Source organism: Camellia sinensis, chromosome 11 (assembly GCF_055761805.1).
Source record: "Camellia sinensis isolate YWXY chromosome 11, ASM5576180v1, whole genome shotgun sequence".
Classification (NCBI taxonomy): domain Eukaryota; kingdom Viridiplantae; phylum Streptophyta; class Magnoliopsida; order Ericales; family Theaceae; genus Camellia; species Camellia sinensis.
The window spans coordinates 41589109-41615888 of record NC_138971.1 but is presented as its reverse complement, the minus strand read 5'-3'; the positions used below and the strand labels follow the sequence as shown (position 1 = coordinate 41615888).

Below are 26780 nucleotides of genomic sequence, written 5' to 3'. Positions count from 1 at the left end.
TGAGGTGATTTCTAAGGCCAAATATTGTTACGGTTTGTAAGGACATTGCCCGACTCTATGCAATTTCAGTCAGATTCTAATTTTCAAGTCCCTATTAATTTTTTGGTCTATTATGTATAGATTTAGAAGTCCAAATATTAATCATTCCTTTGATTTTAAGCTTTCAAAACTAATTTTTAAGTTTTGAATTTATATTTTTTTGTTTGTTTTTTGAACTTTTTTTAATATTTTAGTCTATTTATTTATTTATTTATGTTTTACTTTCTAGATCCACTTAATTTAAATACACTTGAAAAGTATTTTTTTTTAATAAATCTATTAAAAAAATCACTAAATAGAAAAAAAAAATCAGTACATTTTCATTTTATTTTATTTTTGTATTTATTGAATTATTTTAAAGATTTCTTGATAAATATGTTATTTTTTAAGTACATCTAAATTATGTGGACTTAAAAAAAAAATTGATTAAAATATTTAAAAAACTACTAAAAAATAAATAAATAAATAAAAACTCAAAAATTATTTTTGAAAATTCAAAATCAATGTTATTTATTATTTTTTAGATTTTATTTATAACTTTTTAAAAATTGATCATTAAATTATGAATGGAAATGTAATTAATATGACTGACTAATGATTAAAAAAGACGTAAAAGATATTAATTATCACAGGTTAGAATTATTTCATGGTGGCCATCTCAACTACAGAGAGTATTTGAGCTTAATATGCCAATTTTAAGGCCAACTTCATATAATCCAAACAATTCAATTTTTATTACTCATTGAACATAATATTCATGTAAAAAAATAAAATGATCGGACATTGGTAATTATATATTTGAATCACATTTGTATTATAGCAATTGAATGACTACTCCTACTATTATAATTGTCATCCATTCAATTTTTGTAATACAAATATAATTCAAATATATACCTAATGATCTCTCACAATCTTAATTTTTTACATGAATATACACCCAACAAGTATTAAAATGTAAATGACTTGAATTGCCGAGATTGGCTTTAAAATAAATCTATTAAACCCAAATACTCTAGCCAAAACTTAGTCAAGTCAAAGGGCCAACTTAAAAAAAGGGTAAATTACAAATATAATTTGTTTAAAGTACAATTTGTCCTTGGTGGATCTCTTTTTGAAGTTTCTGATTTCATAATAAATTATTTTTTTTATTAATAATTCATTAAGTCAATTAATAATTTTTAATGATATTATAAATTTAGTTTAATTAACAATATATAAAATTTTATTATTATATAAAAGAACAGTTAAATTTTTTTTTCAGTTAATTTTTTTAAATAAAAAATTCTAACAAGAATGTATTTATAATGTTTTAAATTATAAAAAAATAATTCATATTTAAACAAATCTCAAGATTGCATTTCAAATTTATCCTTAAAAATAAATAAATTAATAAATCCAGCATGCAGTCATTATCTAATCATGAAATAATAACTATTTTTATTTTTTTTTTAACGCAAATAAAAACTATTTTGAATCTCGTAATTGCCGTTGAAATGTTCGAGGACAAAAACAGAGTGTTATGTTATCCAATTATTCGTCATCGATTTCGATGGACTGTGCAATGACTTCCAACAATCACTTGATCCACGTACTAGAAAGTTCTTTCCAAAATTGTGACCGAGAGGACTTTTGGCTGTTAGATAGTTTTGTGTCAATTTTCTCGAGAAAATGGGCCTAACAACCCATCTGGGTTCTAGAGTTTTCTCTCTGTTGAATCTCTCTCTGTTCTCGTTGTTCTTCTTGGTTCACTCCGATTCCAGTTCGATCGACGCTACAGTAATGCTGGATCTGAAGCAGAGTCTCAACAACGCATCGAGTTCACTTGGTTGGACCGACCCGGACCCCTGCAATTGGCAATACGTGAATTGCTCCTACGACAGGCGGGTCACCAGGATCCAAATCGGGAATCGGAACCTCACTGGGTTTCTCCCTCAGAACCTCGGCTTCCTCACCGCCTTGAAGTCACTCAATCTCTCCTGCAACAATCTCAGCGGTCCGCTTCCGAGTCTCGATGGGTTGAGCTCGCTCCAGGACCTGTCTCTCAGCAACAACAGCTTCTCTTATATTCCCGCCGATTTCTTTTTCAACATGACTTCCCTGGAAAGTCTCTATCTAGACAACAACCCCTTCTCGAGGTGGCTATTAACTGACAGTATCCAAGCAGCATTGAACCTCAGGATCTTCTCTGCCAATGCTTGCAATGTTACCTGGATAATTCCCTATAATTTTCGCTCGCACCACCGGAGGCTGAGGATTCTTCACTTGGCGTTCAATGACCTTCAAGGTGGGTTGCCGGACAGTTTTATGGGTTCTTCCATTCAATCCTTGAAGTTGAATGGGCAGCAGAGTATTTATAAGCTCAATGGGTCAATTGATGTGATTCAGAACATGACCCAGTTGACCGAAATCTATTTGCATTCTAATAACTTTATGGGTACATTGCCGGACATTTCAAGGCTTACGAGATTGACGACCTTCAGTGTGAGGGACAATAACATTTCAGGTCAGGTACCAGCATCTTTTGTGAATCTTTCATCACTTAAGGTTGTGAGTTTGGCAAACAATCTGTTACAAGGGCCGACCCCAAAGTTTGACTCTAATGTTACGGTTGATATGAACAATGGGTCTAATAGCTTCTGCTTATCTGATCCTGGAGTTGCTTGTGATCCCCTGGTGAATACATTACTTTCAATTGCGGAGTCTGTTGGTTACCCGATGGTGTTTGCGGAGAATTGGAAAGGGAATGATCCTTGCAACGCCTGGTTTGGGCTCTATTGCCAAAATGGAAACATCACTGCTATTAATTTTTCGAATTTGCATCTTACAGGTACAATTTCTGCAAATTTCTCGTCCATTACATCGTTGCAGATATTAATTCTTGCTAATAATAACCTGGCCGGTAGTATCCCAAACGATCTTACAACTTTGCCTAACCTTATACAAGTAAATGTCTCAAACAATCAGCTTTCTGGAACTATCCCATCATTTAAGAGTGATGTGATTGTAGACGCTGATGGCAATCCTAATGTAAAGAAGGATAGTGTTCCTCCTTTAGAGACTTATAGAAGTGGCAGTAGGTACTCGATTGGAGTGTATGTGCTTTTGGTAATTGGTTGTGTTTGTGTATTTTTATTTGTTGGGATTATGATATACTATCTATGTTGGCGTAAGAAAAAGCATTCTGGTGATTTTCATGTTATTGAAGCTGAACACATGGTAATCTCTATTCATGTTATAAGAAATGCGACTAACAATTTTGGCCAAGAAAACATATTGGGAAGAGGTGGATTTGGAACTGTTTACAAAGGGAGGCTGTATGATGGGACTATGATTGCAGTTAAGCGGATGGAGTCCGGAGTGGTGAGCGAGAGTGGTTGGGATCAGTTCAAGACTGAGATTGTTGTACTTAGTAAAGTTCGACATAGGCATTTGGTTTCTCTTATAGGATATTGCTTGGATAGAAATGAGAGGCTACTTGTTTATGAATACATGCCTCAAGGGACTCTTAGTAGGCATTTGTTTAGATGGAAGGAAGAAGGGTTAAAACCCCTCGAATGGTTGAAAAGGCTAACCATTGCTGTGGATGTGGCTAGAGGAGTTGAGTATCTACATGGTTTAGCCGATCAAAGTTTTATTCATAGGGATCTTAAACCGTCCAACATTCTTTTGGGAGATGACATGCATGCTAAAGTTGGCGATTTTGGATTTGTTCGTCTTGCACCAAATGGAAAGTCTTCCGTTCTAACTAAATTAGCAGGAACTTTTGGATATCTCGCCCCAGAATATGCAGGTACTCTTTTATAAATTGAAAATTGTACACATACTGAATTTTAATACTGAACCCATCTAGAATGATGCATTTGGAGTAGTTTTAAAGATGGGAACCACAATGAGCAACATTATTCTATATAAGAATTTCTATTAAAATTCTATTTTAATAGCATCGTTATTTCTACACTCACATTGATTTATATTTAGAACTATTTTTACTTTTTCTCTATGTTTAGCATAAATTTTGCTAGTCTTGAAAAGGCCAAAAATAAACCATTAATGATTTGTCAACAAAAACTTTTTGCTGGAATCCCCTTTGAATGAGACTTTTACGGGTAGAAAACCCGACTTTTATTGGTAAGAAACCCATTTAAGGGGGATTTGGGCAAAAAATTTGTGTGGATAAACCACTGCTAAAAATAAATTAGGGATTTCTAAATAGATTTTTTGAATTACTTTCTGTATAATTTTAATATATGAATAAAATTTTCCAACATGGTTAATGAAGTGTGAGTTATAACATAATGGAATTTGGTACGATACTGTGCAGCTCGTTGGATTCTTGTCCCGAGCTTATGTCATTTATCTGAACCGTTTATATTATAAAGTTTGTTGAGTAGATTATCTATTAAAAAAAAAAAGGGGGCAAATTATAGCGGTAGTTCTTGTAGTTTACCTTTTTTTTTTTTCATTTTGGTCTTTATTATTTTAATTTGATCAATTTTGTCCCTTAATTTTATAAATTGTGTCATATTATTCCAATAAATAACGGCGGTTAAGTTTGATGGACGGAAAATCAAATGATGTTTCAATTTGGATCTTGTAGTTTACAGGATGTGTCAATTTGGTCCCTGTTGTTTTGACTTTCCTATAAATTACAGGGACCAAATTAACATATCCTGTAAAATACAGGGACCAAATTGAAATATCATTTGATTTTCCGTCCATCAAACTTAACCGTCGTTATTTATTAAACTAATATGACACAATCTGTAAAATTATGAGGCAAAATTGATCAAATTGAAACAAGAAGGACCAAAATGAAAAAACGAGTAAACTATAGGGATCATTTGCATAATTTACCTATGAAAAAATTCAGATTAATTGGCTATCTGTAACCTTAAAAGAAGACCATATTTATTTTTCAAAAAATAAATGGTTAACATAATTTCGATAATTTATTTTAAGGTAAATTACAAATACACCCTTGAAGTTTGCTTAAAATACGAATTGCCTTCTGTAATTTGGAAAATTACTAATACTTCTCTGTCAGAATTTTTCATTTAACAGAATTAATTGAAAAAGTAAAATTTTTAAGTGTTCACTTATACAATAATAAAATTATATGAATTATTAATTGAAATAAAATTTTAACATTATTAAAAATTGTTAATTAACTTGATGATTTATTAATAAAAGAACCTATTTGTTATTGAATTAGAAACCTAAAGGGGCATTAGAACCACAGGGGTAATTTGTAATTTAAGTAAACCTCAGGAGATATGCTAGTAATTTATCCTCTATTTTAAAATAATTAGGACTTGATTAGTGGGTTAAACATGCCTAATTAACTTGATTTTTTTTATATAGATGATATATTCGACAAATCTTATAATATGAATAGTTCAGATCATCAAAATATGCTTGGGACAAGGGCCCAATGAGCCGCACAGCACGCACTCCAAGTCCTAACATAATACAACACAATTTGATGCTTTTATTTTTTTTTTTTTTTCCATAAAACTAATTATTCAAGAATGTAGGTCTTACCTGTTTAGGAAATACTAGGGCTGGATTTATTTTACCATTTATACTTAGGTCGTCATATTTTACCGATTTTGATTCTCTCCATTTCATGCATATAATGGCTATGAAATAAGCATATAAATTTATAATTAGTTTAAATTAAAAAATATTATTATACTCACAATTAGACAATTTAATAGAACCTCTCTATTACAAATATGTAATGAAGAGGGTAATAATCTACTTTTTACTATTACATTTGATGTTAATATTTGAGACCAACATTAGAAATTTTCGAGTCATTGACACTGAAAAAGTAAAGAAGGGTTGAATTCAAAATGATGAATCCTTGTCACACAGCTAGGATCTAGAAGGATCTTCCATCTAATTAGATAACTTCATTTTTCTTAGTTGGTGTTTAAATTTTTTACTTTTAGGCAATTTGCAGCGATTATATAAGTATCAATAGCTACTATTGTTGAGTACATATGCGATATGATATTTGTGGTGTTGATATTATAAATGTCATAATTAAAATAGAAAAAAAAAAAACAGTAAGTCATAGGTATAGCCAAAAAATTTCAATCGGAACTAAAATAATAATCACAATAGGTCATAACTAGCATCACACTGAATCCTAAGCAAAAGTTATAACCAAACACCTTGGGGACACTAAAGGTTTGCTAGGTTGTTAAATTCAAAGTTTCAGAGATTAATTGAGATGTGCATAAGTTGACCTAGACACTGATAAAAAATAAAAAAAAGAAAGAAAAACACCCTTGTGTGAGGGGGAAAAAAAAAAAAAAATCCATTTGAGTTATAACCAAAGTTCTCTTCAATCATAACCAAAATAAAAATCAAAAGATGTCATGACTAATACCATAATGAGTTATAACAAATACTATAAGAAGTCATAACAAAAATCAACAAATGTCATAATTGGGCATAAAGTACACACTCTAAAAAAAAAAGTGTATTATAGCATTTCCACAAAACAAGCACGAATTGGCTTATAAAGGTTTTCTTCTTTAGTGACACTGGATTTAAAATTTTTTGACTTCTTGTATTTTGGTTAATATCTAAGACCCTAATAGGTTAGTAGATGTTTTAAGAGCACAAGACACTTCATTAAAGTCATGTTTTAATCACACAACCTTAATTAATTTATTGTAAAATTCATAAAAATCATGCTTTTAAAATATAATTTCAAGTAGAGCAGTCATTATCAGACTAAATTATAGACATACGCCCACTTAATCAATAGGTAATCACAATCGACATGGCTGGCTTCGACTTGAACATTCGACATGCAGAATATTGTCCTTTCAAACATATTCATGGTTTAAAAATATGATTTTATTAGATTGGAAAATAAATTTGACAAATGATTTTTGCTTATTAAAAATATTTATATTTTTGAATAATTTAAAATCTTGTGTGTGATTGGACAGTGACAGGAAAAGTGACAATTAAAGTTGACGTGTTCAGTTTTGGAGTGATTTTAATGCAGCTGATTACTGGAAGAAAAGCTGTAATTGAACTTGAGACTGAGCAAGATGAGTTCATTGGTATTGTCACATGGTTCCACACAATCCGTATGCAGAAAAACACATTCCACATGGCCATCGACCCGACAATTGACCTCGATGAAGAAATGCTTGCCAGTATCAATACTGTTGCTGAGTTGGCTAGCCAATGTTGTGCAAACAAGCCCTCTCATAGGCCCGACATGAGCCATACAGTCAATGTGCTTTCAGGTCTTGTTCAGCATTGGAAACCATCAACCTCTCATTGTGATGAGGTATTTAGATCGTTTGGAGATGTCAAGTCAAAAGATGATAGCTACATATTTCCAAACGAGCGGCCACAATTTACTCACATCACTAAAAATTTAGATGAGTAGTTGAAATTGTTTAGAAAATATATAAATATTTAAAAAGCGCTCTTGAATTCTTTATATTTTAATATTAATATCAACTTGACAATAGTTCATGCATTCAAAAGTGGCAAGTGTTCATAGGAATAGATTCATAGATAACCCTTTTGAAGATAGTGACAAGTGACAATAGTTCATGCATTCAAGTCGCACATGACTTCTCTCGTGAAGTGAAATTTATTGTATGGAGATTGTGAAAGTTCATTGTGTGATAGCAGTGTACATAGTGAAATTTTATCATTTTTTTTTACAGATAGATCTTGTAGGATAGTTCTCAATGAGAGGATTTTCAAAAAATAAAGATCTAAGTCAATGCTTATTAAAATTTTTAGTTTTCATATCATTCAAAAATATCAAAAGAAAATAATGTTCAAATATAGTAACCCTTCAAAGATGGTAACCCATTTAAATTTGGCAAATTGATTCAAACAAAGAATATATATTCAAACATGTAATCTGTCCATTAAATAGTTATGAAAATACAAATATATGTATAAAAATATGTATTAAATTTTAATTATTTTGGCATTATTTGACTGTTATTGAATGCCAAATAGACAACATGGAAATTCGGTAAAGGGCAAATCACATTGTTAGTCCTTATATTTTGAACAAAATTTGGCTTTGGCCCTCATAGTTTTTAATTTGAACAATTTGATAGTTACACTTTTAATTTTGTAACACTATGGTCCCTCTTGAATTGTTAACATTTTAAATGAAAAAAATAACAAAATAAAAAATCAAGTGCAAAAATGGAGGGACCAAAATAGAATCCAAAACAACATATAGGGAACACAAGTGTAATATATTCATTACACCATCTTTATGTATTGTGAATTTCAATTTGATCCTTCTAGTTTTGTATATGATCTTCCAATAGTCCAAAGTTTAATGGTAAGTGATAGAGGGATCACATTAAAATAAAATTGAAAGTGTAGAGTTCAAATTATTCAAATTAAAATAACACTTCATTTGAACTATAGGAATTAATGAGCCTAATTTACCATTCTATAAAATACACTCGTATGCTTGGTTGTGACCTTTGTGGTCTTAAATTATGATTTAAAAATCATATAATTATAACTCATTATGATTGTGGACGTTCATTACGTCAGTATTTGTTATTTGGAAATTCTTTTGATACATGCGTGTGGCTTCTTTCTAATTACTGTCTCAATTTGAGAGAGTGTTTAAACTTAAAAAGTCTACTTGAAATTGATTTCGATAATCTGAATTATTTATTTTTTAGGACTTGTTGAGTAATATATTCATTCAAAAAATCAAGATGATTGAACATTGATAGTTATATGTTTATATCATATTTTCTTTAAAAATATTGATGACAAATATAATTTCAAGAAGTGCGAATTTGAGATTTGTGTCACTTTGGTTCTTGACCTTTCAATTGTGATAAATTTGACTTCAAATTTTGAATTTCGTTCCAAAGAAGAATAATTGAAGGCACCGTTTCTTTTGCAAATGGAAAATGTTCCATTTTAAAGGCAAAGTTATCAATTAAATAAAATATAAACTAATTTGATAAAAATAAATGTTAAAATTTTTTTTTTTGAATTTTTAAAAATTATTTCTACCCTCCCAAAAGATAAAAAATATATAAAAATGATAAATATTTTTATATTTTATTTTTTACCAAATTTTATATTTTATTTTTTTACCAAATTAATTTTTAGTATGTATTTAGATGATGATTATGTAATGGGTGGTTATGTTTGTTGATATTTTTGGATGGTTATCATGTAATAGATAGTTCTTTTTGTTGTTAATAGATTTTTTTTTTTTTTTTATGGTTATCACATATGAAATATTTTTAGTTTTAGATTTTTTTGATTTAATGGGTTAGTTTTATAATGACATCAATGTTATCGCAATATTTGATTTTTGAAAAAATAGAAATTAATTTAACAAAAAAAATATAAAACAAATTCAAAAAAAATTGTTTCTACCCTCCCAAAAGATAATATTATAAAAATGATGTGTTTTTAATTTTGTTTACCAATTCCATTTTGAATGAAACACCAATAAATTTCAAAATGTGATCTTATGAACTGTTTAGTCCTCTTTTTTTCTTCTTCTTCTTCTTCTTCTTCTTTTTTTTTTTATTTTTTTTTATTTTTTATATTTTTTTTACCCAAAAGTCTCATTAAAATAGAAATTATATAAAAGGGTAGTCACTTACACGTTTAGATTTAATTTTTAATGGATAAAAATTGTTTTCTAATTGTGAAATTACACATTTGGGCAATTCGCACTATAGAAGTTTTGGATTTTCCCTTCTTTTGGAACAAATCATACGTTACGAACATTAACGTAATACTCCAATATAATACACAAAAAAACTCTTTAGCATATTTTTTCTAGACATAATAACGTAACACTAAAAAAATAAAAAATAAAATAAAAAATTCTTATTGTACTTTTCTAAACGTAATACTTTAATGTAACACACAAAAAAAAAAATTTAGTGTACTTTTCCTAAATAGAACACTTCAATCATTGTAATCTCAAACGTAACACTCTAATTTAACACATACAAAAACACTAAAGAATTCTTTAGCGTACTTTTTCCAAACATAACACTCACAGTTTAAAATTATACATTTGTCCAAAGCTTACTAAGGAATTTTTATACTCCTTTTAGAATAGTTTGAAGAATCTCACATTTTTTTTTGTGTGTGTGTTACATTATAGTGTTATACTAAGGAGTTGTTTGGGATGATCTAAATAAGTGCACTTTTTGTCTTTTTACGAAAAGATGTGCAGAAAAGTAGAGAGGTGATGTGATAGAAAAAAGATAAAAATCTAACCTTTGAGCTCTCTCAAGACCCTCCAAGAACCTTAGAAAAATGGTGGAGGTGTGTGACTATGAGGTGTGGTGTAATAGGTCAAGAACAAGACCCTTTTGAACCAAAAATAAGGAGATATGAAGAGAGATATATTATATGCCTTAGACAAGAATCTGAACCTGTGCGAAGGAAGAGGAGGGCCTCTCTTATAGAGATACAAGGCCAATTCTTCTTCAAGAAGCTAAAAACCAAGGCTCAAGATCCTCCATACATGTATAGAGGATACAGTTTGTGCCTTCCAGCTGGCACAGCTAGCACACACTCACAGAGACAAGACTGGGGGAGGCAGGCCGACCAGTTCAAAAGGTTCAACCCCAAAAAAGTTGGTCGTCCAGCCCATTTGATGGTCTCCCAACTGAATGCAAGCTAGTGGTATGGTGGGAGACCAGTAAATGTGGCTCAAAGACCAAGGAGACCGTCTTCCTGACAAGAAAATCGACTTGCAGGAGAAAAGTGGTCTCCAAGGAGAAAAGGTGGTCTCCCACCCTTGTACCACCTCCAAAACAATGAAAACAAGGTCCATGCCAAAAATGTACCAAGACGGATGCAAAATGAGGGTTCGAGGGTCAAAACACGCAATTGGGGGCACCGAAAACAGGCTGTTAAGCATCGAAAGTGGCGTGCAACTGCAAAGGTGGTCTCCCGGGCCACAGTGTCCCTCTAGAGAGAGGAAGCAAGGTGTGTGCCAAAAACCGTGCCAAACGGAGAAAGTTAAGCAGTTCCGAACCGAGGCGCACAGCCGACGACTCTGAAAACCAGAAACTGGTCTCCAAACGGGAAAAGTGACCTACGACCACGAAAAGTAGCCTACGGCCACTGAGAAATGGTCTACGAGACCTCTCCCTCCTCTCAGGAAGAGAAAACAAGACCTGGTTCACAAATTGAGGCAAAGCACAAAAGGGTCCCGAGGTCCGGGGGTAAGGCTCTTAGCCGAAACTCTGAAACCTCAAAACGAGCACAACATGCACCATCACCGAGCGCTCTCAATCGATGACGTCCGAGTCTTAAGGTCGGTCAAAAAATGGGGTGTGTACACCAAGGATTCTCAGCCCAAAGATAAGCAACTTTGATCAAGGATCTCTAGGCAAAGGAGAAGTGTATCTCTACTTGTATGCACAAAAGGGCAAGAGAGAGAGATATCTAGAGAGAGAGAATTATAGAGAGAGAGGATTTTTAAAGAGAGTGGCTCCCAAAATTTTCTAACCTTGCAATATGAGAGATATGGCCTCTATATATAGAAAAAAGAGAGCCTTGGTCGAAAATATCTAAAAATGGGACGGTTGGAGCAGTGCTGAACAGCTAGAGGAGAAATATTTGCAAAATCTGGGCTTCCTGGACACTTTTGGCCGACTGGCCACCATTGGTGGCTAAAAATGGTCACTCTTGGCCGACCTATGGCCGGTAAACTCCATTTGTGGCCGACACACTCCACCAGTGGCTGACAAAAAAAACTGGTTCTGGCCCCAACTTCAAACGGGTATTACGCTTTCATCTGGACTCCTTTGCAGGTCATTCTTCAGTCTAAAATGTGGCCCCAGAAGTCTTCTTTCCAATGATGGCATCCTCACATATAAATTCCAAGTGTGCAAGAAGATATCCTTATTTTAGTGAAGACTGCTTAGTTTCAGTCCTAACCAAATTGATGCCCAACTTCAACCAGCCATATCTCCCCCATCTGGCCCCGGCTTGAGGAGATTCTTCAGTGTAAAATGAAGCCCCGGAAGCCCACTTTCCAATGGTAGTGGCCTCACAACTTAAGTCCAAGTGTACAAAAGGATAGACCTGATTTTTCAAAGGCTGCTCGACTCTCTCTTAACGGTTCATGCCCATCTTCTCCCCCAACATGGTTTCTTCCCTCTCCTCTAATTTTCTTCAACTCCAAACCCCTAAAAAAGATGTTTTAAAGATTTTTTCCAAAGAGTTCACCTCTCTTTCATTCATTTCCACTTTGTCCTTGCACGGTTTATCAAAAAGTGCAACATTTAACGAAATGCGAGCCTTGGAACAACGTAGGAACTTTTTCAAAAATATTTTGAAAGAGAAGGTTTTAAGGTCTAAAAATCGTTTTGGTCAAAAGTCTCAGTCCAAAATGGGGTGTGAGGTTAGGATTTGATGCTCTCCTTGCCGAAGAAATTGAACCTTTGCACTGCATAACTTTCATCACCAAGTAATCAATCAGTGGCGCCCAAGTCTTAAGGGCGGTGAAAAATGGGGTGTCTATCGTTGCCCCTCTTTGACAGAACTCGAAAGTCATGAAATGATGTGAGTGAATGTCAAAGCCCAGAGATGACCCATTTTTGACAAGGCCAAAGACTTGGACAAACAAACAAAATGCAGATGTAATTGGTTGAACCCAAGGGTTGCCTACGTATCCCTTTACAAGGAATCAAACCAGTGTAGTTCAGGGACAGAATGCAAAAGATATACAATATAACAAAACAATGCAAATGATATACAGTGCAACGAAACCATGCAAATGATATGCAATGTAATTGAATCATCAAACCACAAGTAGTGCAAAACCACACAAATACCATAAAGGGATGGAACTGCAACATCAAACTACGTTGAACACAGAAAGGTGCCGGAACCCTTAAACCACAATTCTCTTAGTGGAATAGACGTGTGTACATGCAGAACTATGTGTTTCGCAGAAAGAAAACAAGTAAATGGGTGGGATGATATAAGTGAGGAATGATCTGTTGAGGAAAGATCGTGATCCTAAATGTTGAATGTAACAAAACAAAGTACGATACAATGAATGCAATGGATGCGGAAGGCGCAAGCCAAACCACATATTACCTAGAAAAGACATGGACACAAAACAAGTCACGTTTAACACAGAAAAGGTGCTGAAACCCTCAGACGACAATTCTCTTAGTGGAATAGGTGCGTACACATTATCACAGAACCATGCTTTAACGAGGGAAAGGTATGAGCACATGCCAAACTAAGCTTAAGATGGAAACGATGCAAACGAAGAATGGATAATGCAGTAAATGTATGCGATATATGTTGTATACAGTGCTATGGGGAAGTGGTTTTTGGAAATACTCTTCTGATCCTGGGGGACACTTGTGATCCACCGATAGGCACCTGAAAGGAAGTAAACACTCCGGTCGGGGGTGTCGGAATTAGCACTCCGACGGACAAGTCAGTCTCTCGTTCTAGATTACTTGTATTCTAAGTTAAACACCATAATTATCACATAGCACTTTTTGGCTGATGTCTCTTCTATTTATATCATTTCTTCTTTGGGCCTCGGGATTAGTTCCAAATCCAATCTCCTATTCGGCATATTTTGTAATAAACCGATCTTCACTCGGCCCCTTGCTTAATCGACTATAGCCGAATAAGGTTGGCTCGGAGTTTCCGTGGCAATGGCCGAATGCTTCGAATCTTGATTCTTCATTGTTTGACTCTCCGGAATCTCTACGACTCCCAATATTTGGCCCCCACAATTGCCCCCCAAGCACTCCACTAGCGGCAATTGGCTGGAGTGTTTGGCTTTCAACTTGAAGAGTCAGAGCCGAAATTCGGTGGTTGACCATATTCCAATGCAAATGTCTGTCTGCACGCTTCTCGGTTATCATTTCAACTTCCCACCACTTCGTACACTCTCATTTATTGTAGCTTCAAATTTTAGACGTCTTTTCAAATAGATACATGCTTTTAGACGCCCGTCGTTGGATTGCCTTCCTAACTTCCTCTGCGACCTCCTACTCTTCTCTACCTCCTTCCCCACTTGTAAATTCTCTCCTTCTTTGCTTTGAATTTCTTTCCTTGCTCTTTTTTTTTGGCTTAGCATAATCATATTGGCTGGGGAGAATGGTGAAACATTTAAAAGATCTCCTCTCACCGGATCGAATTTCTGGCTTCCGATGCCATTTTTCCATTCCTGATGACGTTCGTCTGTCTTTTGTGGTAGACGACACCCTTGATATGGAGTGGGTTGATGAAACCACAATCGTCTTCCCTCTTCTATCAATCGCAGAGGGCGGGGTCCGTTTCCCCCTTCACCCACTCCTTAGGGCTGTGCTTTGCCATTGGAAGTCAATCCCTTCGCAGCCCAACGTCAATTTCTTTAGGATTGTGATGGGGACTGTCACACTAAACCACCGCCTTGGGCTTAACCTTGGCATCCCCGCTATTTGGCATTACTACGCCTTGGCCAAGTCTTCTGGTCGGCACGAGCGTTATTTCGTTAGAGCCAAAGACACCGACCATCAACTAGTGACTATGCTTTCCAGCTCTGGGAAGCAAGTCGATGATGTTATGGTCATCGTCCAAGGAAACTGGGAATTTGGTGAAGGCAAGGATTGCCTTGATCGTATTCCTAGACGGAGGGGCGAACCAGGTGGCCGAGTATCCTCTTTTATTCATTTGTAAAATTTATAAAGCTTCATTTTTGGGACCTTGTGCTTTTGCTTTTGCAGGGAACGATTTGAAAAAAATCCTGACCTCAACTGACGACGCCGCCCTTTCAGAAATCCAGACTGCGCTCAAGTACTTCGGCTAACAGAGTCTTCAGAAGCAGGGGAGAGTGGCCCACATTCTGCTCCGCTACGAGCAGACTTATACGACCTTTTCAACGGCAGAAAATATCCCAATTCTGATCGGTAAGGAGTTTCTTGTCGCCCGTATCCTGACTGATTTCAAAAATTTGAGGCAAGCCAATTGTGAGGAATCAGATTCGGAGCAACCGGAAGTAGTTGAGGCCGCCGAATCAGATGAAGCCGAAATAGAAGTTGACGAGGCTTTGAAATTAGCATTTGAGGAAGCCGGCCTCAACTCAGCGGATAATCCATTCACTTCTGGTCGAGAGGACCGTCCACTTGACAATATTTTTCAGGGTCTGGAGGATCTTCCTGGCGCGTACCCAGAAGATATGGCTGGGTTGAGCTTCTCTAAGCTTGCCAAGAAAGCAAACGTGGAAAGGATAACTGCGCGGTGAAGGGCGGAGGAGATTCGGGCTGCCGAATCTCAGTCTCAGTCTTAGTCCTCGCTGCCCGTTATTGAGGAAGTGATGGCACAAAGAGGAAGCACCGAAACGGAGCCCTTGGTGCAAGCCAGTGTAGAAGCTGAGCAAAGGGTGGAGAAGCGCCCTGCCGATGTCGAGGCCGGCACAGAGGAAGATCGCGCTGACAAACGGCCTCGTTTGGAGGAATCGGATGTGATTGTACCTTTTGTTATTCAGCCGAAGATGAAAAATACGCCGATCTTCTCCGATGCTTCGGTAATCAGAGATCCAGTGGTTGCACTTAGTTTGGCGATGTCCGTCTCACTACCTGCTGATAAGGCGACTTTTTAGGCGGAGCCGGATCTGGTTGTAGTTGCGTTGGCCGCGCAATCGGCTCTTTTGGTACATATCTTGACTCTGTGTTTTCTCCTTACACATTATTTTTGTTTTAACTTCCTGTTTTGCAGACCGTCGGAAGGATAGCCGACATGGGCCGTTGCTATCATGATGCCGTGGACCAGATTGGCCGTTTACAAGCGGAGGTCGAGGGCCAAAGGAGTAGCCCGCAGATCGGGGGCACTCTTGCCGAGGCCGAGTTGGAGAGAGCCCATAATGCTGAAGATTTTAGATCGGTTGCCGAGGAAAGGGCGAATGCGAGCGACGTCGCATTTAAATTGGCCCAGGGGGCAAATTCTAAATTGAAGGCTGAGTTGGAAGAGATGAAGGCGGCGAAGGAAACAGCTGACCTGAAAGCTTCCAGCGCATTTGATGCCGAGAAAAAATCTACTTATGATGAATACGTGGACGAAGTCCCCAAGTTTGAGAATCGGGGCTTTAAACATGGCTGGCTCAAAGCCTTGTTGCCGCTAATGTGTCTTCGGTTGCGCCAATTCCATATGAGCAAGTGGATGTTGAGCCGCTGGAGTCTGATTCCGATGGCCGATTTCAAAGGCACTTGTTTTTTGTTTTATCGTTTGTGTGTATTTTTCAGGTTTTTACAGTTTTTTGCTTAGTAATTTTCGTATGTAAAATGGTTACAATTTGTGCCCAATTTACTTAATGAAAATTCATTTTGTACCTCATTGTTACTTATGAATGGAATTGCTTTGGGTCAAATGTTGTATAATTGCCGACTAAATGATTAGGACGCTTTAAAGGCCAAAAATTGGTGATTGAACTGGCTGCGGCACATATCAGTCGACATGAGGCCAGAGTACGCGGCCGACTAGATTAATAAATCTGCCCTTGCCCCAACCAGTGCATGAACTTCAAAGGCATTGATAAAAAATTGTCGTTCAGATAGTTAGGTGGTTTAAAAGCCAAAAATTGGTGAATGAACTGGCTGCAGCACATATCGATCGGCGTGAGGCAAGGGTACGCGGCCGGCTAGATTAGTAAATCTGCCCTTGCCCTAGCCAGTGCATGAACTTCAAAGGCATTGATCAAAAATTTCCATTCAGATAGTTAGGCCGTTTTAAAGGCCAAAAATTGGTGAATGAACTGGCTGCGGCGCATATCGGTCGGCATGTGGCCAGGGTATGCGGCCGGCTAGATTAATGAATCTACCCTTGCCCCAGCCAGTGCATGAACTTCAAAGGCATTGATCAAAAATTGCCGTTAAGATAGTTAGGCCATTTTAAAAGCCAAAAATTGGTGAATGAACAGGCTGCGGCACATACCGATCGGTATGAGGCCAGGGTACACGACCCGCTAGATTAATAAATCTGCCTTGTCGTTTGGAGAGTAGCGTTAATGAAATTGCCTCGGCGGAGCTGCAAGTATTAGAAATAAATGGGGGGTGGCTGTTTGCGCCAATAACTTCGCTTACTGTGTTTTCAAGGCAACTTATCACGAATGGCAAATAGAGTTTTCTTCAACAGCAGAGGCGAAGGTCGAACTTTGGCTGAGCTTGATACAGTGATGAATCGCGGCAGAGAAGCCACCCATGCGGGAAGTGGGGCGTCCAAAGAACGGGAAAAACATCAGCCTCCAAGTCGTCGAAGCAGATCACCATGAAAGGAGAAACAGCAATGGGGAAGCTCTCTGCGACCGCGTCCGTTGAGTTTCACAATTTTCGTGGGGAACAGACCGATGACGGAGGCGGACTCCATTATCAGGGACCTAGTGGTGGTGGTCGAATTTGCCCGACAGATTTTTCCACCGGAGGTGCAGCAGCCGATGGTTGGCTGACAAGATTTCGACATCTTTCGATAGGGAATCCACGGGGTAGTGAAGGGACTGTACATCGCTTATGAAGTCGGCATGCGCCTGCGCGCCGCGCAGCGAGAGATAGGGAAGATGGACGAAAGGGTCCGCAGTTTGGAGGTTCGGGCGGAGAAAGCCGAGCGCGAACTTAATGAGCTTAGGATGGCTAAAGCCGCCGAGCTGCACGTGGCGGGTCGATCTAATCCAATCGTGGACGAAAGGGTGGCCCAACGGCTATTGAGTCATGTCGTTGCCGACCGAGACACAGCTAGCATGTTTGCCATAGAAAATACGAGATCCAAAGGTTACGAGCAAGGCTTTCATGTGGGCCGGAAGGTTGGGATCTACAAAATGAAGGAGAAGCTTGTAGAGGAGGTCTGCCGATGCAAGAATCGGGGATTTAAGCACGGTTGGATTGCGGCACTTCAGGCCGCAGAGGCTCTTCAAGCAAAGGGTGTTGATTCGGCGTTGCCGCAGTACCGACACGATCATTTTCCCTTTTCTACCTTTGAGGTCGAAAAGAGCGACGATGAGGGAGAGGCCGCATAAAAATATTCATTGTAATGTTCAGGCACAGATTGCGTCGAAAATTATGTAATCACTTGTCAGATGAATAAAATGCTATGTTGTTAATATTCCTGTTGGCTTATAATTACTTGTCAAATTGTGTAATTATGTAATTCTTTGGCATATATATGTTTGCATGTTTTGTGCTTTATTGGACAGAGATTGTTCGAATAAACGGTTTTAGCCGGCTCTTCCTAATGGAGCACGTCACTAAATATTTATTCAGTATGCTCGTTACATTGCCCAAAAATGATGTTGATAAGACTCCGAATCCGTCATTTTCTATAGGTATTTATTTGGCTCCAGGCTTAGGCTTGGACGACGTCACACGCCGAAGGGGCTCCGACTTCGGAGACTTTGAGTGGCGGATTGTGATATCCATGAAGGGCGCTCTGAATCCGGAGACTTTGATTGGCCGAAGGGCCCTCCCAATCCAGAGGTTGATTAACCGGTTGTGATATTCACGAAGGGCGCTCCGAATCCGGAGGCTTTTTCGGCCCAACGGCGTCATGGGCCGTAGGGGCTCCGAATCCGGAGACTTTGAGTGGCCGATCATGATATCCACGCAGGGTGCTCCGAATCCAGAGGCTTTTTCGGCCCAACGGTGTCATGTGCCGAAGGGGCTCAGAATCCTAAGAGTTTTAGTGGCTGATCGTGATATGCACGATGGGCGCTCCGAATCCGGAAGCTTTTTTTGGCCCAATGGCGTCATGCGCTGAAGGGGATCCGATTCCGGAGACTTTGAGTGGCCGATCGTGATATCCACGATGGGCGCTCCGAATCCGGAGGCATTTTCTGCCCAACGGCAGCATGCGCCGAAGGGGCTCCTAATCCGGAGACATTGAGTGGCCGATCGTGAGATCCACGAAGGGCGCTCCGAATCCGAAGACTTTTTTGGCCCAACGGCGTCATGCGCCGAAGGGGCTCTGAATCCAGAGATTTTGAGTGGTCGATCGTGATATCCACGAAGGGCGCTCCGAATCCGGAGGCTTTTTCGGAACACTTTTAGAACAATTTTCGACTAGAAACCTTGCATTACAAAAGTGGAATTTGTACATGGCGAATCATTTAACACTAAAATCATTCCCCACAGGTCGGGTTTAATGAGAAAACTTTTGCAAGTGGGTCGAGTTCCAAGGCCTTGGAAGACTCCTTCCTGTCATATCTTTCAGCCGATATGCCCTTGTTCCTGCGATGGAATCTATTTGATAGGGGCCGTCCCATTTTGGACGAAGTTTTCCATCAGCTGACTTCCTGTCAGTTGGAAGCACCTTCTTCAGGACCAATTCTCCTGGTGTGTAGCGGTGTAGCTGAACTCGTTGATTGTACGATTTCACCAACTGTTGTTGGTACCGTGCCATGGACACAAGGGCGCGGTCTCTTCGTTCCTCGATTAGAATCAAATCCAAAGCCAGCATCACGTCGTTTCGACCTGTATCAAAAACTTACGACTTGAGGGTCGGGAGGCCGATCTCCAGGGGTAAGATCGCCCGGTTGCGAAAGCATAGGGCAAACAGAGTTTCTCCAGTTGATTTCCTCGGCGTTGTTCGATGAGCCCACATTACACTCAGCAATTCTTCGACCTATTTGCCATTGGCTTTCTCCAGCCTTTTCTTGACGCTGTCCAAGATGGATTTGTTTGAAGCTTCAGCCTGACCATTGCTTTGGGGATAAGCCGGCGTAGAAAAATACGGCCGGATACCATATTTGTTGCACAGTTCTCGGTAAACACCACAATCAAATTGAGTGCCGTTGTCTGAAATAAGGGCTCTTGGAATGCTGAATTGGGTTATGAGGTTCCTCCACACAAAGCGTTTAACATCAACGTCTCGAATGTGTGTTAATGCCTCTGCTTCGACCCATTTTGTGAAATAATCTGTTGCGACGATCAAGTATCGCTTATGCCCTGGGGCCCTCGGCAATGGTCCTACGATATCGAGCCCCTACTCGGCAAACGGCCAGGGACTGGTAATAGAGTTTAGCTCTTCTGCAGGCAAATGGGTTAGTGGGGAGAACTTCTGGCACTGTTCACACTTTTTCGCATAACACTCGGCGTCCGCTTTCATTGTCAGCCAATAATACCCCTGCGTTATAGCTCGATGGGCCAAAGAATGCCCGCCAGAATGGGCAACACAACTACCCTCGTGTATCTCTGACAGAAGCTCCTCGACTTTGTCTGGGTGCACGTATTCCAAATATGGACCAGAGAGGGATTTTTTATAGAGCCCTCCTTGAGGATCTAAGTAGTATCTCATGGCTTTGTTTCGCAACTTGTGCGCTTCTGTAGACGCGCCCGTGTGGGGGGCCCTCGCTACAGTTCGGACTCGATTTGTGTCACGATTCTTAGTCTGAACCAAAGAGTCCAAATCCAGCAAATCGTTTTGAGAAACAGATTTTTGAAAAGAAGTGCCAAACATGGACTGCTTTGCCAGATACAGAGTCGCCACCTAAATATTTTAAAATGGGAAATTTAGGAAACCCTGACTCGGTGCCAAAGGCCACGTGTCCGTCATCACCAAAGTTGCCTCGGCTCGGGAACTTGGGTACGATCGGGGACGGTCAACTATGAGCACCCCCTCTCGCCCGGTCCGAAGACCGGCCTCTACTAACCGTGATATCCAGTTTTGAAAACGTTATGTGTTCTTATTCCATTTATTAGTCTAGAATTACTATGTTATGCGCACAACACACAAGTATAGACTAGATTGCCTAATTTGGAAATAAGCATTGCATATCTGTTTGTCTTGAAAAACGCTTTCGAATTTGCTACTCGCAAGTAGGCTAAAATACGGATTTCAACGAGTTTTTCCAACTCAGACAATCCAACCTTCACCCACAGGCATCCAAACAGTTTATCACATAAACATCTAGCCACATGGTAAGCATGCTGTCATGATAGCATTCACACGCATGCGATATGCTAAAGCATGAAAATACTTACATCGTACTCCATGTCAAAACAATAAACTAGTTAGTCAACATGCATGGTCCTAGTTCATGTCAAATCGACTAATGCAACACATACAGGATGCAATTAGAGTAGGCTCGGCTAACCTAAACATGGCATGTGAAATGCGATCAATTGATGCACGCATTCAATTTGGAATTGAAGTACAAATGCAGTTAGCATGATGCGCCGAGCCCGGTGCATGCAAGGCAAATGTATGAATGCACGCATACATAGCATAAGGTATGCTAATTTAAACATGACCTATTAGTAACCATCAAAGCAGGTAAGTAAAAGGGAGAAAGAAGTGGGGGTTGGAAGACATGCACACACACTCACCTACACTTATTACAAATTCGCCCTCGCCCGGAGGGACCGAAAGAATAATACAAATCGAATAATGAATTAACTATCCTAGCTAATTAATTATTACAAATTACCTAATTAGCTAACTAGCCAGCTAAGCTAGGAAAAACAGTAAACTGCCTCGGGAAGAGAGCTCAATGCAATGCATGCTCGGTCTTGCTCGGGAATTCACTGCCATGCGCAATCTGCCTTTGTTTTCCCTGCTCTGCTCCTCTGAAGACTGCCAAAGTCTCAGAATTGCTTCTCTGGACATTGGGAGACACCACCGGCTGAGTAGAATGGTCACGGGCAGTGGTTTGGTGTCCATCGGCACATAATGAATCCATCGGCTGCCGATTTATTGCCGGTCGGCACTCTATGCAGTCGATCGGCAAGAAGTTCCTGCAGAGACCTGTTTGACAGCAGCAGAGGACAGAACTTTGCATGGCAATACAATTCAAGCCATATATGCACCAATCATGTTCCTTATCATGTGAGTGAGTCAAAGGGACATGCTCCTTGGTTCTCGGACCACCAATCGCGTCTTTCAATGCGTGATGGCCCAAGAGACCAAGCGTGCACATTTTGATGTCAAATGACATGCAATGCACACAATCAAACCAAGAGGCTTCTACCTCTATCATGACTTGGTCAAGAGATAGAGCATGCATGCCAATGCAACGCAACTCTAATCATGTGAGCTAGCATGCAACATGAGCACACAAGCAAGTGATGCACACTAGGTACATAGACTAGGCAAACAAGCATACAGGCATGCCACAACTATGCAAACTACTTAGAGCATGCAAGATGTGATCTAATCATGCAACATGCTAGCAATTTGACCAAGGGAATGCATGCCAAATGCAAATGATTTCAAGCACGCAACACATGCAACCAAAGCATGCAAACATGGGATAATGTAACAACACTTGAATGGCATACAAGGGATGGACTTACACTAATTGGACGGCTCTAAGTTAGGTCCAAAACAGTGACCAAGGCTTAAGAAGATGGGACCAAACACACAGACACACACGCTCATGTTAAGGCCTAAACACTCAAGAATCAAGGGGCATCTTTCAAGCACACTTAAAAGGGAATAATCATGGACATGGGGCATGCATTAAGCTCTGAAAATCATGCAAGAATATGGTGTCAAACCAAGCAAACAAGATAGGCTAAACATGCAACAAATGGCCCAAGCATTCAAGGCAAGCTAGTGAAGTATTGAACTACACTTAGCAAGACCAAACATGGCATGAATTTAATGACCAAAAACAGAGTTTTAGCACATAAAACAGAGCCCAAAAGACCGCTTAGATGGCATCTAAATGGCTTGAATTCAAAAGTATGCACAAATGCACTTTCAAGGAGCATACCACACAAGCTCATAAGTCATCAAAGAGGCATCCAAGGCAAGCATACAAGCATGCTAAGGGGACTGAAATGGTGCCAAACCATGAAAATAAAGCAAGTAATGCATGCTACACACTCGCGCACTTAAGGCCAACAAGCCGGAATGCAAAGGGGCTATACCAAACATGTCATGGCTGACCAAAATGACTAAAGACAGACCTCTAGCATGGCAAAGTAAGCACAAAAGCTTCACAAAGCTAGACCTAATACATGCTTGAACAATGGTTTGCAACCTAAGGCATGTTAAGGCCTAAACATGGCATTACAAGGTAGGTATGCTAAGCATGCATGGTGTACCAAAACCAACTAAAAACAGGGGCATATTATGACATAATAAGCACAAAAATCAGCTAAGGCATGGTCAACAAGAGCCTAAGCTAGGTGCTCCCTCAAGAGGCAAAAATGGCCCTTTTCAAGGACAACAAGGAGAGGGGGTGGCCCTCTCCTTCTTGGGACCTGAAGGCACCATCCTCACCTCTGAAATCTCTCAAGATTTCAGTGGTGAGGAGGCCCAAACACCAAGGTCCCGGAGCTCACTCAAAATGGCACAAAATGGAGCCTCTCAAGGCTTAAGAGGGGTCAAACACCTCCAAACTATTTAGAGGGCCTAAAAACAGAACTTTTTTATATTATACACTAAGCTCAAAAACAGTTCTAAGATAGGAAAAAATAGTATGCAAAAATGGGGAATAAATGAGTAAGATTGTTACCCTTGAAGGCCCTCTTCACAAATGAAGATCCAGCAGCTTCTTCGAGCTCAAAACAGCTCCCAAGCTTCAAGAACAAACCTCTGCCCCTTCAAGAATCAAGCAAAGGTGTAACACTCTGTGTTTGTGTGCAATAGTAAGACACAAACACACTTTTACACACACAAAGGAGAGATATAGAGATAGGATATGTATGAAACCCTAACCCTTGAACTCAAGCCCTGAAATGGCTGTCTAAAATGTCTAACCCTTTTTTTTCTAACCCTAAAGCCAAGAGAGGAGGGCTCCTCTTATAGAGAAGCCAATCTTGTAAAGCTTACTCAAGAAGCTAACAAGGAAGCCATCCCTCCATACACGTGTATGGAGGGGAACAAAATGTCATACAGCTGTATTAAAATATCTGCAAAAGCAGATGAACAGTAGTCGGCTGCTCAAAATTGCCATTTTGACAAAATGGACTGCCGACTGGCAACAAAGAGTGCTGACCGGCAATATACATTGCCGACGGCAACAAAACACCTGCCGGTGGCCTCTAGCCATGGCCGGTGATGTGTGGGGATGCCTCACAAGGCATTCCCTGCCCCTCCAAGGCAAAACACAAGTGTTTGGTGCAAAACCAGACACTAAAGAGTCGAGTTCGGAGATCCTGAGGCAAGGCGCGTAGTCGAGACCTCCGGGAACTCCAAATGAACACAAACATGGATGATCACCGGGTGTTCAAACGGTGACGTCCAAGTCTTGAGGATGGTCAAAAATGGGGTGTCTACAGCTTCTTTTTTCTCCTCTGGGAGTTGGTCAGAAGACAGGAAAGCAGCAATGGGAGCCATCCAGCTTGGCGCAGATTCTATAACGTTAACCTGGACTTGCTCCGAAGGGCTAATGCTTGGCTCCGGGATGAAACCTACTTTGATAGTCTGTTTAATCTCTGAGTTGATGGCGGAGGCTAGGCAAGCCAAGGCGTCTGGATGGGTGTTCTAGTCACGTGTTATCTGGTTCAACTCATGATGGTCAAATTTTGCCAACAAGGAATTGGCCATTTTCATGTAGGCCGCCATGCGATCGTTCCTTGCCGCATACTCACCCTTTAGCTAGTTGATCACCAGTTTTGAATCACAAAACACAAGCAAGCGCTGAGCGCCAAGAACGTGCACGTTCCATAAGCCGGCTAGGAGCGCTTCGTATTCGACTTCGTTATTTGATACTTGACGGCCTGCTGAATTATTGCGCCGTCAGGAGACATGATGACAACTCCGCCTCCATTGCCCCGCTGATTGGACGATCCATCGCAATACAACTGCCAAATATCCCTAACATAAATCCTCTAGTTCGGCTTCGGTCGAATTTCATCAGGCTTGAAGTCAGTCAGGACACCAGTGAATTCGGCGACAAAGTCAGCAAGCACCTACACTTTGATTGAGGTTTTGGGTTGAAATTGAATATCGTATTGGCCGAGTTCCAGAGCCCAGTTTGAAACACGTTCGGAAGCTTCTGCACTGCGTAGTATAGACCGGAGGGGATAGTCTGTTAGCACCCCAATGTTGTGACCCTGGAAGTAATGCATCAGTTTCCTCGCCGCCATGACTAGGGCTAGGATGAGCTTTTCCAGTGGAAGGTAGCGTGTTTCGGCATCAACCATTGCCTTGCTCACAAAATACACCAGTCGTTGCTCTCCCAGCTCTTCCTTTATCAGCACGGCGCTGACGGCCCGGTCAGAAACTGCTAGATACATAATGAGCGGGTCACCAAGAGAGGGCGTTGGCAAGAGTGGTACTGAGCGGAGGTATGTCTTAAGGTTGTTGAAAGCGGCTTCGCATTCGGACGACCATTCAAAAGCCTTGCCCTGCTGTAGTGTATGAAAGAATTGTCGGCAGCGATCTGTGGAACGGCTGATGAACCTGTTGAGCGTGGCGGCCATCCCCATTAAATTTTGCACCTCTTTTACTGATAGGGGGGAGCTGAGCACCAGGATTGTTGTGATCTGCCTTGGGTTAGCTTCGATTCCTCGGTGATTGACGATATATCCCAAGAATTTGCCAGAGCCGATTCCAAAGGCACATTGGAAAGCATTCAGCTTATTCCATATTTGCGTAGGATGCCGAATGCTTCTTCAAGATCGGCTATATGATTCTGCTTTACCTTTGACTTGACCACCATGTCGTCAATGTACACTTCCATTGTACGACCGAGTTGCTTTTTGAACATGGTGGTGACTAGTCTCTGGTAGGTTGCCCCGGCGTTCTTCAGCCCAATAGGCATAATCTTATAGCAGTAGGTTACTCTTAGGGTGAGGAATGCAGTTTTCTCCTGGTCCTCCGGATGCATGGCAATTTGATGGTAGCCTCTGTAAGCATCGAAGAAACTCATGCGCTGATGGCGTGCTGTAGCATCTACCAGTTGGTCTATCCTTAGGAGAGGAAAACAATCTTTGGGGCAGGCTTTGTTTAGGTCCGTGAAATCAACGCAGACTCGCCATGTACCATTCTTCTTCTTTACAACTACAGTATTAGAGAGCCATGTGGGGTAGGTAACTTCCCTGATTGCCCCTGCATCAAGTAGCTGGTCAACCTCTTCAATCACGGCGGTAGTGTGCTCTACGGCAGATCGCCGACTTTTCTGAACGATCGGCTTGCACTTAGGGTCAACATTCAAACGATGCTCGCAAACAGTTGGGTCGACGCCCGACATTTCATATGGAGTCCATGCAAATACATTAAGATTATCGAGCAGGAAGGATACTAGCTGCTGTCTGTCAGCTTGATTCAGGGAGGCACCGACTATGAAGAATCTCTCTGGATTGCCGTCAATCTCAATCCGGTCTAAAGCTTCCGTGGTTTTCTCATTCGAGAGCCACTCGACATCATCGAGGCTTTCACAAATCCTTTGGCATCTTTCTGGAGAGGAGATAGCATGATGCCGTATTCTGTCGGGAAGCGCAGAAGCTGATGATAGGTGCTTGGGACAGCCCGCATAGTATGCAACCAAGTTCGACCAATGATGAGATTGTACGGAAAAGGCATCCTGATGACCAAGAATTCCACATCCACTGTTCGAGAGCCTGCTCGGATGGGTAGTATGATTTTCCCCAACGGATATTCTTGATTTGCGTTGAAGCCGAATAAGGGATAAGGAGCCGGAGACAACTCTGATTCATTTAATCCAAGTTTAATGAAGGTCTTGTAATACATAACCTCAGAAGTACATCCCTGGTCTATGAGAACGCGCTCGATAGTAAATCGGTTGACACGTAGTTCAATTACCAGTGAATCAATGT

At 39.9% G+C, this 26780-nt stretch overlaps 1 protein-coding gene across 1 annotated transcript; it reads left to right on the top strand.

The window, feature by feature from the left end:
- The first annotated feature begins 1538 nt into the window (after positions 1 to 1538).
- LOC114297716 (receptor protein kinase TMK1) lies at positions 1539 to 7744 on the top strand. The gene is made up of 2 exons (XM_028242182.2): positions 1539 to 3832; positions 7011 to 7744. Exons 1-2 carry the CDS (start codon positions 1711 to 1713, stop codon positions 7460 to 7462), a joined length of 2574 nt encoding a protein of 857 aa, XP_028097983.2. The 5' UTR covers positions 1539 to 1710; the 3' UTR covers positions 7463 to 7744.
- The last annotated feature ends 19036 nt before the right edge of the window (positions 7745 to 26780 follow it).